The 17,655-nt window shown below is 37.9% G+C and overlaps 1 protein-coding gene across 2 annotated transcripts in view; it reads right to left on the bottom strand.

Moving 5' to 3' along the window:
* The window catches only part of Zc2hc1a (zinc finger C2HC-type containing 1A), a 38,618-nt gene extending 27,207 nt beyond the window's left edge, over nucleotides 1-11,411 (bottom strand). For both annotated transcript variants that reach the window (XM_048420166.3, XM_048420165.3), the window contains exons 1-2: nucleotides 11,303-11,411; nucleotides 1,809-1,885 (exon numbers count right to left, since the gene is read on the bottom strand). In XM_048420166.3, coding sequence (XP_048276123.1) covers nucleotides 1,809-1,885; nucleotides 11,303-11,318 — 93 coding nt within the window. In that variant the 5' untranslated portion in view covers nucleotides 11,319-11,411. The remainder of the gene's footprint in view (nucleotides 1-1,808; nucleotides 1,886-11,302) is intronic.
* Between the last annotated feature and the right edge of the window lie 6,244 nt (nucleotides 11,412-17,655).

The following is a 17,655-nucleotide window of genomic DNA, read 5'->3' as shown; positions in this document are numbered from 1 at the left end:
CTGCATCTGGTAACATAAAAATGGATTCATACAACACTAACCCAAAATAACAAACCCAGTGGTCTCATTTGTGTCCTCCATCTAGAACTCCAGCTTGCTTTCTTCACAAAGACTTTTCTTATAGTGTGCAATTGTCTGTATCTAAGTTGTTGTGTTAATAAATGCTAACACATTATCTTAGCTAAACTCCAAATAACCAGTTCTCTAGAAAAAAGAATTCTCTCTCCACTATAAACAGTTTGTTGATAGATGATAGTGTTGTAAATACATCTTTGTTCCTTCTGTATTCCAGAATATGCTCGTGAAACTGGCACTGTGAAGTCTGTCAGAAAAAAAAAAAAAAGAACTGACTTATTGAGTCCTGATGCTATCCCGAACCCATTACTGTTTGTATTTTTTAGCTTTATTTCAAAGGACATTGGACAATAAACGTTCTGAAATGAAAGGTTTGAGGATGTACTTTTATGTGTATGAACATGTACTTGTAAGTATGTATATGTACTACATACATGCACGGTTACCTACAGAGGCCAGAAGAGTTTGTCGGATCCCCGAGAATTAGAGTTACAGAGGGTTGTATGATATCATGGGTCCTGGGCAAGGGCAACAAGGCTCTTAACTACTTAATCATCTCTCCATTCCCTAGAATAAACTTTTTAAATGTCTATTTTTTTTTCTTTTTTCTCTCATGACACAGGTCTTACACTACAGCTCAGGCTGGCCTCAAAAACTTGCAGCTATCTTTCTTTCCTGGACTTCCATGTGTTCGTATCATAGGTATTAACCAGTAATGGCTCTATTTCTCTTAATAACAACAGTGGCAGCAGGCAACTTTCTAGTATTCTCACATATGTCTGTCCTTGGAAAGTTTGCAGTATATGTCAAAGGTATGTGGGGCCTACACAGAAATTTTATTATATAAAGTATAGTTGTTTTAAACTTTGACATCATTTACTTAAATATTTAAAGAGGGAGGATTATTTTTTTGTTTTCTATAGAAGCTAAGCGGTATATTTGAAAATAGTTAAGAGAAGAAATTGCTGAAGATGTACGATGATATTTCTAAATGATAACAAAAAAGTCATCATTATTTAGAAAGTATCTGCAATCGGAAGATTTTCAAGCATTAATTCTTCACTTTATGTAACAGAAATAGCCTGCAAGATACACAGTGGAATGTGCCAGAACTCCAGTTAGCAGACGGATACTTAAAAAACATTAATATCAAGTTACTAATAACTGCACATTTATATTTGAGATTTAAAAAGATACAAAGACATAATTATTATTTTACATATACCTGGGTAACTTTATCAGAATTAATTAAACATGTTTCTATTCAATTTGTGTATGATAAGAAGATGAAATTAAGACATACATTTTTAGCTGTACTTTTATATTGTAAAACAACAAAATCTTTGCTTAGGAAGATTTCAAACACAGAAAGAAAATAGAAAGAGTGGCCCTATTTATTCATTATATTGCTCAGCAATTATATTTTAGCAAATAATCCTGCTCCTGCAGAAACTTTAAAGCAAATTCTAGAGATTATAACATTTTGTAAACACATTCTCATTTACATTTGTGAGGTGTGTGCTTTATGACTCTATCTCGTCATATTCCTTCTACTCCTACAGAGCTGGAATGTTTAACACAGAAAGTGGAGTTCAGAAGGTCAGTCGTTTACATTGAAGACTATCCTCTGTGAACTCCCCCATAACTTTCAGCCACAACAACTATCCTCAAGCATGAAACAATCCCAGACCTACCCGGTTCCAACACAAACAGGTTAGAGTTCACCTACTCACCAGTGCTAATGGAAAGAATGTCCTTCCACAAATCTTGCAGGGCAACAATTCTCCAACTTGGACAACACTTCCATTTTCTAAAACATAAAATAATCCAGTTAAAATGTTTTCACAACTCCAATTTCAAAACTTTAAGCTTTTAATGTTTCCTGTTAGATCTTATAGGTGAATTGGGAGCTCTTATGTAAAAGTTGCAATTCAAAATGAACAAATTGTCAATATAAATGGCCTGAGCCTTAGAGTTATCAGTGACATAAAAAACAATAGTACACATAAAACAGTGACAATCCAAGGAAATATGTAGTTTTAATTATTTATATGTTCTGTAACTTTTTAACTGAAATGATTCAAAAGGAAAACAAAACTATGTTCTTTGAGACACTATACAACTGATTTAATTAAACCCTTTATTTTCATACCTATAATTTTCTAAAAGTGAATTACAAACCTGTAAAATTATTCACATATCATCTATTGAAATTACATTGACTGTGGAATTCTCTTTTTAGATAAAAAGAAACCAGAAAAATATTTTCTGCTCAAAATAACAAACTCCTGAAAAAATACATAATTTGACTCCATAGAATATGTTCATTGGTCACTAGGTGAGAGTCCACAGAAAAAAATACAGCAATCCGAGATAGACCAGGAAGAAGGCACTCAAATACCGCCCGCCACACAAGGAGGTTTGTTCTCCCACTTTCCTAGTACCCACTGCACTACTTCACTGGTGAACGGGGACTACTTGAGACTCAGATGGAGGTGAGATGTCTGGATAGCAGTCCTTAAGTTGAACATTAGAAAAGCAAATCAACATTCACCTGATGTTTTCCTCCTCTGATACCGGCATAAGAATGGAGAAACCTCCCTGACCTGGACTATGAAAGCTGAAGTACTTTCCATTCAGAACCTCATTAGGTTCATTAAGATAAGAAGGTCTTTAAGTCAAACAGAATGTGCTTAATAATCTATTGTTTCCTAAGTTTACATAAACTCTTCTAAATAAAAATCAATTTAAAAATTAAACAGTATAAATGGTAAAAAAAAATTTACAGAGTTCACTTGCTTAAAAGAGTATTTTTTTAGATATCTACTTGTTAGGCCCATTACAAAGCAAAAATCTAATGATAATTGATTCCTATTTACTGGTAGGTGCTTAGCATGCCTAAAGCCAAAGGTTTAATTTCACACACACACACACACACACACACACACACACACACACACACACACACTTTTCCCAGTTAACTATCCAAAAAAAAAAATGAATTCCATTCACTGATAAGCTCTGAATGGCGACCTGAGTACCTACTCGTTACCAGGCACATACTGGAGCACAAGGTGAGCAACTCAATCACTGCTCTCCAAAGCCAGCACAACCTACTTATTTACCTATCTAGTCAAGTCAGCAAGAATAAAATTGTCTCTCACGTTTTCACTAAAAACTTTAAAACTTAATATCTGCCATAGGTTTACCATGTGATAAAATCTAATTTTTGGAATTAATTCCCACAAGTCATCAAACATGTTTAAATGTCTTTAAAGCAAAAAAACAACAAAAAATCAGTGCCACTAAAAAAAAGTATGTGTGTGTGTGTGTGTGTGTGTGTGTGTGAGAGAGAGAGAGAGAGAGAGAGAGAGAGAGAGAGAGAGAGAGAGAGAGAAGGTATGGAGGTATCTTAGTTAGGGTTTTATTGTTGTGAAGAGACACTATGATCATGGGTACTCTTACAAAGCAAACCATTTAACTGGGGCTGGGTTGCAGGTTCAGAAGTTTAGTCCATTACCGTCACTGTGAAAACCACAGTGGCACACAGGCAGACATGGTGCTGAAGAGAAGAGCTGAGAGTTTTGCATCAGTGTCAGCAAGCAGAAGGAAAAGACAGTGCCAATGGGCCTGGCTTGAGCTTCTGAAACCTCAAAGCCCACCCTAGTGACAAATTCCCTTCAACAAGGCCATACCACCTAAAGTGCCTATTCCTATGAGTCTATGGTGGCCAATTTCATTCAAACAGAAGGCCACTGGGAGAGAAAAAAAAATAAATGCATAGTCTTATCCAGTGTTGGACCTAGTTGTTATATTAACAACTGCCCGGCAATACCTGCATGAAGGATATATAGAAACCAACTACTTTTTAACTGGTTTGAGGTCTGATCCACAGGATGGAATTTATGACTGGTACTACAACTCTGGTCTAAAGTCCCTGGCTCTTTGTATATTTTTCAGATCAGACCTCTGTCTGATGTGGGGTTAGTGAAGATCTTTTCCCATTCTGTAGGCTGCCGTTTTGTCTTGTTGACTGTGTCCTTTGCTTTACAGAAGCTTTTCAGTTTCAGGAGGTCCCTTTTATTAATTAATTTAATAAATAATATTATTTAATAATAAATTAATTAATTTAATTTCTCTCAGTGTCTGTGCTGCTGGGGTTGTATTTAGGAAGTAGTCTCCTGTGCCAAAGCAGTCAAGTGTACTTCCCACTTTCTCTTCTATAAGGTTCAGTGTGGTTGGCTTTATGTTGAGGTCTTTGATCCATTTGGACTTGAGTTTTGTGCATGGTGATAGATATGGGTCTATTTTCATTCTTCCACATATATGGAGCTAGAAAACATTATTTTGAGTGAGGTAACCCAGACACAGCAAAACAATTATCACATGTACTCACTCATAGGTGGTTTTTAAACACAAAGCAAAGAAAACCAGCCTACAAACCACAATCCCAGAGAACTTAGACAACAATGAAGACACTAAGAGAGACTTACATAGATTTAATCTATATGGGAAGTAAAAAGTAGAAAAAGACAAGATCTCCTGAGTAATCTGGGAGCATGGGGACCTTGGTGGAGGGTTGAAGGAGGGAGGGGAGAGTCAGGGAGGGGAGCAGAGAAAAATGTAGAGCTCAATAAAAATATCAACAACAAAAAAGAAGTCCCTGGCTCAAGGGGCCATGGTTTTCAAGGAACCATAGGCTCTAGGAGGGGCCAATAACTCCAAAACAACAAAATGTTTGTTTTACTAAACAGACATATTGTCAAATAGTGTTCTTAATATTTACATTTAGACCCATAGAATTAGTGCTGCTTAGCCTGGCTAGAGAAGCTTCTTCTGACGTGGGCAGCAGTTAATATAGTGCTGAAGTTAAGTGACTGCCGAGGGCTCAGCTAGGACTCAGAAAACATCTCAGAGGAGGGTCCTCAAAGAATGTGATAAGGGAAATGCTTCTGTCTGGACAGGACAGGCCACTGCACTGAGAACTCCCTGAAGTCACATTACAGGCATGAGACTGAGCCTGGACAATGACACTGGGTCTTGTTTCGTCTGCATGGACTGGCTTTTTGGGATCCTGGCTTGTTTGGATGCTCACCTTCCTGGACCCAGGGGGAGGGGGGAGGAACTTGGATTCCCCACAGGACAGGAAACCCTGACTGCTCTTGGGAATGGTGAGGGAGGAGGAGAGGGAGTGGGGGGAGTGGGAGGGTATTGGGAGGAGGGGAGGAAGTGGAAAGAGTCTTTTCGGATACTTGAATAAACAAACAAAAAAAAAAAGAAAAAAAAATAGAAAAAAATGAAGACATTGGGATGTGTTGGCAAGTGTCTCTGGGAAGTAGGAAAGATGAGTTGGGGTAGATATGATCATGATACATTGTATATATATATATATATATATATGCCAACAATAAAAGAAAAATATTGTTTAAGATACTTTAGTATTCTAAAATTCAGAAAACAAATCTTATCCCTGTAAAACTTACCTAATACAAACTTGATTCTCTTAAGAGTTCTAATATTCATTGGCTTTAAAACTTCTATAAGGTTTGAAATTATACTTTTATATAACACTAGTATACAATATTGGTGAGATGAAATAATATACTATTATCTAAGATAGTTATAAATACTCTAAGATGTATACAATTAATGGAAAAAACATTTTCAAAAGACATTTTGGGGAATAGAACAATTTTAGCATTCATTACTGTATGAGAATGTGCTGACGGGTAGTCTTATAAATTATAAAGACCCACAGCTCGTCTGAATTCAACTTTTCACATGCAGTAGAACTCTTGAATTTGTTAGGCCACTTTCTTCCCAAGGTCGTTTACAGATGGCTCTTCTTTCAGACCTACCATCTCCAAAATGTCCTAAAATTTCCCTGTTCAAATCATTTAGACTTCCACATATACACTTACTATACTCTACACATAACCTTCCCCTCCAAGTCACTTGAAGTATCTGACTTTGGATTAACAAATAGAACTTAAAAGATTTAAATTTTCTTAAAACATCCAAGTTTTCTCTAGATTTCCAACTTTATCAAAATATCTTATCTCAGAAGAATTTTTAACTCAGGATTTCTTTTACTGCAGTTTCATTGACCTAGTCAACTACAATCTAAGAAACTATCTTGATGTGCTCTCTCTCAGGCCATATTTTCATAGTTAATGTCAGAGTGTAATTACTCAATTTATTATCAGCTATTGTCAATCTCTTAGTATTTCTAATATACAAGCTAAATTTTTGCATTAAGTGCATACATGGAAAACCATGGCACCTATAGGCCGGCCAGCTGGCTCCTGGCATCCACTGGGGAGCTGAAAGGGATGTGGCACCTATAGGCCGGCCAGCTGGTTCCAGGCATCCACTGGGGAGCTGAAAGGGATGTGGCACAGACACAGAGACACTGCTCTGAGTTTCTCCCTAGCTGTTTCCCCTTTCGAAAATCGTTGTCAAACGCTTTGTTACATGGGCAAATGCTTATAAAATGTTATATTAAACAAAGTTAAGTGAATTTTCTTACTTCAATTAAGAAAAAAAGACATAGAGTGCTGGTATCTTTTACTATTCATTTCATCAGAAATTCTTTTTCACTCAGGGAATACTTCAGATCGATTTCCTGGGTAGCATATTTTCAAATACTGACACAGTCTAGTTAGCCCCCCTCCACTCCCTACGTGACTAGACACACTTTCTAAGACAATCCATATACTAAAACAGGCCTCTTACTTAATTCAACAACTACTAATTGATTTTCTGAAATTAGATAAAATGTTCTAAGACATATGGAGCTAGAAGCAGAAGAAAAAATGAAATAAAACAAAAAACCCTGATCTTATAGAGACCTTTCTCTCGAAATAGTAGAAAATAAAATTTTCTCTAAATAGGAGAAAAGTAAGTAGAAACAAATATTCAAAATGTCAAGAAATTAACCACATGAAGAAAGAAGAAAAAAGAATATGGGAAAGAAGATAGCCAAGGCTATCTTGGGAAGCAGACAAGATCAGGGAATGCTAATAAGAGTGACTAAGATGTGGGAGGCAACGACTCTATCAATCTACCAACTGTCATTTTAATTGCCTCTTCTGCACCCTCACTGACGAGGCTTTTCCATAGCACGAGGTACTAGTCATAAATCTTTTGACCTTTACTGTTCTTCCTCTTTAGGCTTCTGTGTTTCTTCCCAATCCTGAAGGTTTCTCAGCCCAAGCAAGATTTGGCAGGTTAGTACTAGATTTCCTACCTACACCCGATAATAAAAGCTTCTTCAAGCTCATTTATTTCTTCATAAGTAATAGTTTCTTCTCCACATTCCTGTGTGGTGTGTGTGTGTCTGTGTGTGTGTGTGTGTGTGTGTGTCAGGTTTCAATACTTCTCTAAGGACTCTGTCTACCCAATTTCCTGTTCTTCCTAACCTACTATTTTTTCTGTGTACATTTAATACTTAATATAGTCAACATGGTTTAATGTTTAATAGCTTTGTTTTATATTGCTGAGATAACTGGGATTCTGATTTGAATAATATGCCCAAATTCTGGATTAGAGAGATGGCCAAATGGCTAAGAGTAGTTACTGCTCTTGCAAAGGACCTGGGGTTCAGGTCCCAATACCCATATGAGAGCACAACTGTCAGTAACTATAGTCCCAGGAGATCAGACACTTCCTTTTGACCTCCGTCAGCACTAGGCATAGACACAGTGCACATATATACATGTAAGCCAAACACTCATACACAAAAGTAAATTTTCAAAAAATATACATTCCCAAATCACAGAGAAAAATTAAAAAAAAAACACAAGAAAAATAAGACAAAAGTTTAAATAAAAGCTTCCTTAAACCCTGCAGTCCATTAAAATACCTGAATTCCAACTCAGCATCAATCAAAAGTCACACAAAGATGAGCAGTACTCATTAAACCAGGATATGCATATGCAAAAGGAGACTACGCGCTGGTTTCCTGGCAGCCCAGACCCAAATAATCACATGGAAACTACATTAATTACAACACTGTTTGGTCAATGGCTTAGGCATATTCCTGCCTGGAGTTTATACCTTAAATTACCCCATTTCTATTAATCTGTGTATCACCATGAGGCTGTGGCCTATCAGTAAGATTCCAGCAGCTTTCTTCTTCAGCAGCTACACGGTGTCTGACTCTGCCTACTCTCTCTTTATACCTCTTCCAGCCTGGCTAAATTCTGCCCTGCCATAGGCCGAAGCAGACTCTTTATTAACCAATGGTAATAAGACACACGGACAAAATAAAGAGAGAATTCCATATCATCTCCCCCTTTATGTCTAAATAAAAAAGGTTTTCACTTAAACAGAGTAAAATTACATGTAACAAAACAGGTATCAGCAATAATTACAGCTATATTTTTTGTGAGTCAAAAGTTTCACATAATTTATCTTTTATTATAACTAAGGAAAACTATAACTATTTAGCCTTCAACTCTATCAAAGACCCCAGAAGGATAAAATATTACCAATGTAAACAGGAAGTGCATTGAAAGCAACTTTCAAAACTCTAGAACTGACAGACACATCTTGCTAAGATGCAATAAAAGAGAAGCATTAACAAAGCAAAGTGGTAGACTTCACAGTAGGTGTTACAGCAGAGACGAGTAATGAGACTTATAATTACGTTTCAAAGGCAACACGAAGATAATAAATGCAGCAGTCCAGAGAAGGAATGGCCTGCTAATGTCTGTCATAACTGCTACAACCATGTCTGAGGATATTAGGGAGGCAATGACCATACTGCATGAAGAAGGCAAAACCTTAGATTTTATCACCTCCCTCTTATAGATGATAAAACTTATATGAGATTAGAACTCCCCAAGTCTAAAATTACTTCTGTGCTCTTTAGACACATCCAGGTTACAGCTTTCACATGAAAAGGGATCAAAGGTTTTGCTCTAATTACTCAAGCCATGCAAAAGTTCTGCTATGGATTATACAAAATTATAACAACATTGGTTTCCAATATAGTGTGCAATTTAATAATTTAGTTTGTGACAATTCCAGAGACATAAAAGTTCCAGAAAATCAAAAACAACATAAATGGTATAATTTATATGTAAGCAACTAAACTTTACTTTAAAAGAGTAAGAATGGCTTGGAAAGAATGTTTTCAGACCAGTAACTACTTTCAACTAAAAACGTAAGTCAAATGTCAAAGATTATTTTTGCTTAATGAAAAAATAGAGCAAATAAATGTGAAGATTTTATAATAATACTGTCCTGTAAGTTCCACTATGGAGAAAAGCTATCAAATAACTTAAGTGAAAGTGCGGGAGAATAAATTAATGAACGGTATCCTTAAGAGTCAAAAATTTAGAACTCTGCAAAAGGTGATGTAAAAGGAACTGACTTTTTTTTTTGTTTGTTTGAAGGAAGGTGAGGGTGGGGGACTGGTTTGAAGCCAAAAAAAAAAAAAGCGCAGTTTTCCACTCAACAGAACACTCTGAGCTTTTATTACATGAACTACTTGAAATCACCAATATTCAGCTCTTCTGCCAGACAAAAAACTATTTTCTCATATTTCAACCTAATTTATTAAATATATTTAATGATGGTATCTTATTTCTTTAGAAAGAAATCAAAGAGTTAATGGGTTGGTAATGTTTTACAAAAGCCAGACTCATAAATCATGTTCATTCCATATTACACCCAGATCCGTATATTTTACACACACACACACACACACACACACACACACACACACACACACACAGTGGCTGAATATTATGATAGTTTTAGTTATATTCCCAAAATTTCTGTCTTATCACAGCAACATGAGCACAGCTTAAAATGTGAAGATTCTTAGAATGGCTAGAGCTGACAACTCTTATTCTTTGTATGCACAGGATGAAGAAGGGAAACCCTGGGTGAATATTCCTATCACTGTAAATGTTGATCAGTAAAAACCTGGAAGTGATCTAAAGCACTCTTCATGCACTATGATAGCACAAAAACTCTGGAACCCATGCCTCAACTCTGTTGTTTAAATAATTAAAATTAGCTGCCTGCAGGAGTCTCCCTAACTAAGAGATTTTGAGAAGAAGGCATGCTGGCAGTACAATTTCTCATTCCGTGTAAAGTTGAATGGTAGGTACACCAAGTCCTTTACAGGTAATAGTAAACCGTAGCTGCCCAGATATGGTCAACTGGAATTCTTAAAAGACTACAAGGTGTTTGGTGGGGGTTTCACTGTAAAGTAAAACTATGAAATAAAATTCAGAATCATATTATTGCATTTTCTTTCCGGTGAACTTAAAGTACTGAAAAAACGTTATCAGTTACTACTTTTCACTTCATAACACACCCTGAAATATTTAACTACCCATAATACATTAAATGAAGGGTCAGTGCCCCTGCTCATTTCAAGTACGCTAAGTGGTGTAATTTTTTTTTTAATAAGGAAAAGAAGAAAAATCTGAAAGCTTGTTTATAGAACGGTTTACTGTCTTTTTTAAATCTTAAAGTTGTTGTTACCAATGCTAGGGTTTTTGTTGTTGTTGATGATGATGATTTTGGTTTTCCCTCCCTTTGTTTTTCAACGAACGTTGTCTTCACACGGGATTTAAATGGACGAAAAGGGAGAAAAAGTGAAAGAACTAGGAACAAAGCAAAATCTGAAGCCATGGTTACAGCAGCCCCAGGAAAAAGCGAAGATAGGAACCAACGCTGCTCTTCCCTAGTCAGTCCTCGTGAATAAACCATCAAGCTGGAGCTATTGTTCCTGGAGTAGAGCTGGCCAGGGACACTTCCTTGGAGATGCTCTGGCATCTGTCCAACCAAGATGAGGTAGGAATGGAAGGAAGGCTACCAGGGAGTGCCCAAGGTGTGTGCCACGGGATCGCGGGAGGCGGGGCGAGTCCTGAGGGGCCAGCAAGGGACGTCGCGGACCTCGACCGAGAATACAGTTTGCAAAGAAAATAAAACCTGACCAGAGACGCTGACGACCCAAAGGAAACTCATGGGTCAAGAAGGGCCAGAAAATGGTGGGAAGGCCTTGCAGGAGAGAGGACGAGATGCTCCGACCCCGCGAGAAAGCCAAGGACCGTGCGCGGTTGGCAGCCCGCGGTCACGCTCCGGTGCGGAGACGACCAGCTCCAGGCCCGGCGGGAACCTCGCCGCGGACCATGCAGCCGCACTTGCCCCGGGAGCCCCGGTCCCGGCTGCTCGAGCCCCGCGGCCACAAGCCCTCGCGTCTCACCTTCCAGCCCGTCCATGGCGAACCGCTCCAGGCTCCTCCGGCAGCGTCCGCCGCCGCCCAGCTCCGGCTGTAGCAACCCAGCCGCACCTCCCACACGCTAACATCCGGCTCTCCCATTGGTCCGCGTTGGCTGGGGCGGGGCTACGGAGGGCGGGGCCGCGCCTCCTGCGGTCTCCTGGGTGAAAGCTCCCTAGGCAGGGGATTTTTCCAGCACCCCTCCCTGGGAGCTGCAGCCACTTCAGACGGCGTCCTGAGATCCTTTGTTCCACCCCAGCGGCTTTTAGCCTCCCACCTTGTTTTCTTGAGCACCTCACGGGCTCCTCATCTCCAGTCAATATAAAAATGTCTTTTGCGAGTCCCTAGAAGTGGAGAGGCTCTTGTGGCACTGTAAAGGCGCCTTAGGTCCCACATCCTGCTGGGTTTGCCTTTTTAATCAAATGTCCTGCAAACTTGCTCTGCAGACACAGGTTTTTCCCCCTGTTTTTTTCCAGACATAAAACAATGTTTCCTACATGGATTTTATTTTCTGTCTGAGTCTGTGGAACTGAGATTGCGCTAAACGTTTGGAAATAATTTCCTCAGCCTAGAAAGTTGAGCTCAAAATTAGAAGTGAAACTTCTGCACTTATGCAATCTTCCCCTGCCCCGGCACTGTGCTTGCACTCAGTCTGCTCTCCTTAGAACCAATAGAGTTCGACTTCTCATCAAAACTACGCTTTACTGAGGACTTTAAACTGGGAAGTCAACCTACCAGAGGCACAAGGAGGCCTGTTTCTGTTAAAATCAAAACGTGAGCGTGAAGAAGACTCAAAAGGAACTCCAATCATTTTAATGGTTTTGCTTCGCAGTATAGCAGATTAAAGCTGTTTAAAATTTGACTTAGCAGTAATAAACCCTATTGTTAGCTGATTCCAAGGTATGTATTGGTAAGTTACCAGTATTATTTTATCCATTACAAATTTTATTATCTTATTGAACTGTCTAATTCAAAAGTTATTCTATCCTAATTCTGTATACATTCAACAAACCAAGAACTCTCAGGTTTTGTTTAAAGAACTGAACCCCAAAGAGTCTTTGAGCAGATGCTGTAGGTGCCTCTGAATGTGGTAGAGTTCCTCTCAAGCATAGGGTTATGCAGGAAACCTCCCATATGAGAATTGTCTCCTGAGTCACAGGAAACTTAGCTAGCCTATACTGACTACAGAGTGGCTTTTTTCCCTCTAAACAAAAACGGGGTTGGGGTAGCTTTTACAAGAATGCCAAAGGGGAAAACAACGCATAAAGAAAATGTAAAACTAAAGAAGTCATTTACTTTACAAATTGAAAGTTTAATTAAGACAGATATTTAGTTGATGGATATAAACCTTATTGGCCACAAAATCTATAGCAACATTAGTAACAATAACGAAAATAGCAACAAAAACAAAAGAAGTGCATTCATTATGAGGCAGGCCAGTCGACTTTGATAAAAGCACTTAGTGTACAAACCTGGTCATGGAGAGTCTGCTCTCCAGAACCCACAGTGGAAAGAGAGAATCAGCTCCTAGATATATCATGTGAAATATGTTTTATGCCTCATATGTCATATCCTATATTCAATCTGCAAAACAGTTTCTACAGAGTAGATCCTCCAATCTCCAGTTTTCAAAGTTAAACTCTTCATCTAGGTGTCTCAGTGATTAATGTTTTATCAGTAGTTGTGTCAGAATGAATGATAGAGCTTGGGCTTGCGGGTAACACTGAAGAATAACATTGAAGTCTACCATGACATCCTTATGTTTCTCTCTCCTGCCTTATCTCCTTCCTGCAACAAATAAGAACTCAAGCATTCAGACATGTTGCTTAATATGAATTTGGGTAGACATTTCTATAGTGGATCTTAACTCTAAAACCATGCTCGCTAGTCTTCTCTGAGGTTCTGGAATCCCAGAACTTTTCTGTTACATCCATCTTGCTTCCTCCAGCTAGGCCCTGGTACCAGCTCCAACATAAAGAAGACCCATTCCTCTATGATTGCCTATATTCCTTTGCAGACCCCCTAAGAACCTGTATTGTCACATATCTCTGATGTAACAACTCTACAGTCCATTACTTTTTCCTCATGCATTCATTTAGAAACATTTATGGATTACTTGTAGGCTCCAGGCCCACTTACTGCTACTACCAGGCACAAAAGTGAAGGCTTCAGGTTTCCCAAGCTGAATATTTGTGGGCATTTTAAGTACCAAATGATATTAGTAAGTAGTTGGTAACGATATTTTTCTCATTTTCTTACCATACAAAAGGGAAAACAAAGTTAGAAAAATGTTTGTCTAGACTGATCTAGATCCCCCCCCAACGTAAGAAGTAAATGAATTAGATATTCCACCTCTAATTTGACCACTTTATATTATGTTCTCTTGGGTCACCATTCAATGGAGCTGTTCCACCGCCCTTCCTCAGCTTCCATGGGACTAAATCAGCTACACATACCTTTGTGTTTGGAAGCTCCAGGTTTTTGTTGGATCTCATACAAAGTTCAAGTTCCTTTTCAAAATCCAGCTTTTGGTTTTCATTCAGATCACTTGCACAGGGCAGCTGAATGAGATTCTAAATCTCAGTGAGGAAACACAGCTCAATTTAATCAGCTTTACTATGGAGGGCATCTCTCCCAACTGTGGCAACATGGTGAATGATCTGCATTTCGTACTCAAAAAATTATATATATATATATATATATATATATATATATATATATATATATAGGCAATTACAAGCAAGTGATACATTTTAGTGCTAAATCAAAAGAAACTTGATACTTTTAAGTGAGGGTAAGGAACTGTTGTAGACTGAAGATGCAAATTTTGAACTAAGTAAGTTTTCTTTTTTCTTTTTGGTTTGAAGTAAAAGGAAAAAATCCATTAAATGTTCAGGGGAAAAGTAGGAATGGTTAATATTTCTTTGAACAATCAGGAATAAAATGTATGTTGTAAGAGTTGGAGATTTATTGAGTGAAAAGGTGTCCTAGGCAAGAAAACACAAAAGATGAAAGTTTTGATAAGAGCAATCTAAAGCCAGCTTCCTTTCTTTCTGCTGATACGCTTTACATCATCTTCAGTAGGCTAGAGATCCATGCCTGGCTTTAGCAGTTAGGAAGGGATCGTTCATTTTCATCTACCCTCCTAATTTATTTCTACACACAAAACCTCCTGTTAGGATCCCAACTATCCATCTCTTGCCATTAGAAACTTCAACTAGATTTTAAATTTGATACTGCAAATCTATTAGGTGTTCATTGAGTTCTCCCTTTGTGCACATTAGTAGTCTTGGCATGGCAGAAAGTTTCAAATATTTGTCTCTGATCTCTAGGAAGTTGATACCAAGTAGACGGAGTCCTGAATAAGACATGATGCAGAGCTAAGTCTTAGTTGAAGCTAGGCTCTCAATAAGCTAAGAAATGTGACAGAGCCAGCCGCCAAAGCCACAGTTTTAATTTTATCCATATTACTTAACAGATTAAAAACTCTCCTTGTCAGAAAATGACTACAGATATGCAATAAAGACAGATTCAGATAGGAAGAAAAAAACTATAAACAGTTTACAGTGTGCTTTAAAAATGCATAAGCTTGAGAAAGAAAAGGAAAATGAAAGTAATTTAAAAAAGAAATATAATCCGGTGTGGATGCACACTTCTTTAATCCCAGGATTTGGGGGGCAGAGGCAGGTGGATCTCTGTGAGTTAGAGGCCAGCCTAGTCTACAGAGTGAGTTCCAAGATTGCCAAAGATACACAGAGAAACCCTGTCTCAAAAAAATTAAAAATAAAAGAAATAGAATATTTAAAAAGCCAAATAAAGATAGAAAATATACAGAAAGTCTGGATACTATATGTTATTGTGCTGTCTCTGAATTATTTGACTGCTGAGGAATGAACAACAGCTGCTAAAAGACATGTGATTATAAATGCCATTGGATTAATTCAGCCCATATATTTTGAAAATGCCTTAACTTCAAAATTTAAGCCAAAAAATATGTTACTTTGGAGAAAAAGGTATTGCTTTAACTTCCACAGGAAATGAGAGGCTATGGCTTCATTCTGGTTAAGAAAAATCAGGTTTGATCAAGAAAGAGCCCCTGAGGAATCTCCAATAGGAGCAGATGGCCCAGATGATCCAGCATTTCAGAGAACCTCTGTTGGAGTTTCCTCTGAGCTCTACATCCAGAACAGCCTCAAGACTGCTGCCTGAAATGATCCAGGCTCACAGAATACTCCAACCAGGACTTGATCATAATCCTAAATTTTCATTAGGTACCCTTAAGATTATCAACACTCCCATCTGCAGGAAGTAGCCCAGAAAACTAAGCCCACATTCCCAAAAATTGTATTATGGATGTTTGTTTTTGTTTAGAGTCTTTGTTACAGTTGTTTTGGATAATGGTCTGGAAAAAAATTAAACAAAAGAGACTAAAATCACAGTTCTTTTTTTGAAAAGAAAAAGAAAAAAAGAGGGAAGTGCTGTGGGATAATGCTGTTATATTCAGTAAAGATTTGTCACTTGTATTGTTTTAATAAAACACCGATTGGCTAGTAGCCAGGCAGGAAGTATAGATAGGGTGACCAGGCTAGGAGAATTTTGGAAAGAGGAAAGGCTCAGTCTGAAGTTGCCACCCAGATGCAGAGGAAGCAAGATGTGACTGCCTCACTGAATAAGGTACCAAGCCACATGGCTAACATAGACAAGGATTATGGGTTAATATAAGCTGTCAAACTAGTTAATAAAAAGCCTGAGCTAATAGTCCAAACAGTCTATAATTGTTATAAGCCTCTGTGTATTTTTTAGTGACCAAATGGCTATGTGACCAGCTGGGACATAAACTTCTGTCTACGTGGCAGTAAGTTTCAAATATTTGTCTCTGATCTCTAGGAAGTTCATACGAAGTAGAGGGAGTTCTGCATAAGACATGATTCAGAGTTAGGTCTTAGGTGTCATGAAACAACTTCTAAAAGCCATTTGTTTTAGATATTTTTATGAATGGAAATATTTGGAAGATTTAAAAGAGGCAGAAGTTAAATTGTATTTTGAAAAGTATCATTGGAGAGATAGGGACTATTAACAATGCAATGATATAAATATTGTTTTAAAAAAAACAATGTCAGCCTGGCATATTCTGAGAAATAAAGTAAAGAAATACAGATTTATGTTCATGTTTATTATTGTGTAATATTTTTCCAGTAGTTTAGCTAATAGAATTTATATGTTTTAGTGTCAGATACAAGGAATTGAATTGATTCTACATTCGAATACATCTTTCTAAAACTTTGGTAATTTTGTCATTCATTTTCTTTTTACCTCTGTGTAATGCCCTACCCCACTATGGACACAAGCATAGTGCTTCAATGCTCTAAAGCAGTGGTTCTCAGCCAGTGTGTGTGACCCCCAAACACGACCAGAAAACACAAATATTTACACTTTAGTTCATAACAGTAGCAAAATGACAGTTGTGAAGTAGCAGTCAAAATAACTTGATGTCTGAGGGCCACAACTGCTCTCAAGTCATAGAAACTGTGGGTATGAGTGATCTCTTCAATCCAAAATGGTGCTGTTCCATGCGCTGAAGATTTTGACGTCTGTGATATTTACTATAGAGTCCTGGTCACTTATAATTTTCTATTTTTAAATTTCCTTTTGAGACAGCGTCTTGTTGAAGCCCTGTGTAGCCTGCAATAGTGATGTGGCTGATGCTATCCTTGGGCGTCCCGTTCTCTTGACCTGGTCTTCTGTGTGCTAGGATTGAAAGGATTCATCATGACTCCTAGGTTTGATTTTCATTTTTGAATTAGAAATTTTAACTGATGTCCAGAGGTTCACGAGTATGAAATACTGTTGCCTCTGAGTTGTGGACAGTAAGTTATTGATGCATGCATCACACTTTTCCTTCCCATCCCAGCAGTAAAGAAGAGTCAGTTGCCTCTAACTTGCTACTACAATGAACATCTTTGTGCGTGTCCCCTTATGAACCTGGACTCGAGTTCCTCTTGGATGCATTGCTGGGATAGATTACTAGCTCATATTTGTTTCCACTCGTATGGCCAGATTGTTCTCTACCATGCCGCTTCTGTTAGTGTACACTATTTTCAGCGGCATGTGGAGGGTCCATATCCCTCTGTCACATTAATAGCTGCCGTCCAGTTGTTGAGGGTAATGGATTTATTACTTCCTTATATACACAACAATTCTGATTTGACTTTCAACACTCTCCAGTTCGAATTATGTAGTTTAGACATTTAAGCTTAGCTAATTTATATTATTTAAAATATTTTTCCAATTTATTCATCCTGCCTTTGATGATTCATTGAAAAGAATTCTTTTAATGA

The sequence above is a fragment of the Myodes glareolus genome, chromosome 16 (genome assembly GCF_982192425.1).
Source record: "Myodes glareolus chromosome 16, mMyoGla1.1, whole genome shotgun sequence".
NCBI lineage: Eukaryota > Metazoa > Chordata > Mammalia > Rodentia > Cricetidae > Myodes > Myodes glareolus.
Note: the sequence above shows the minus strand (reverse complement) of the source record. Positions and strands in the feature narration are given on the sequence as shown.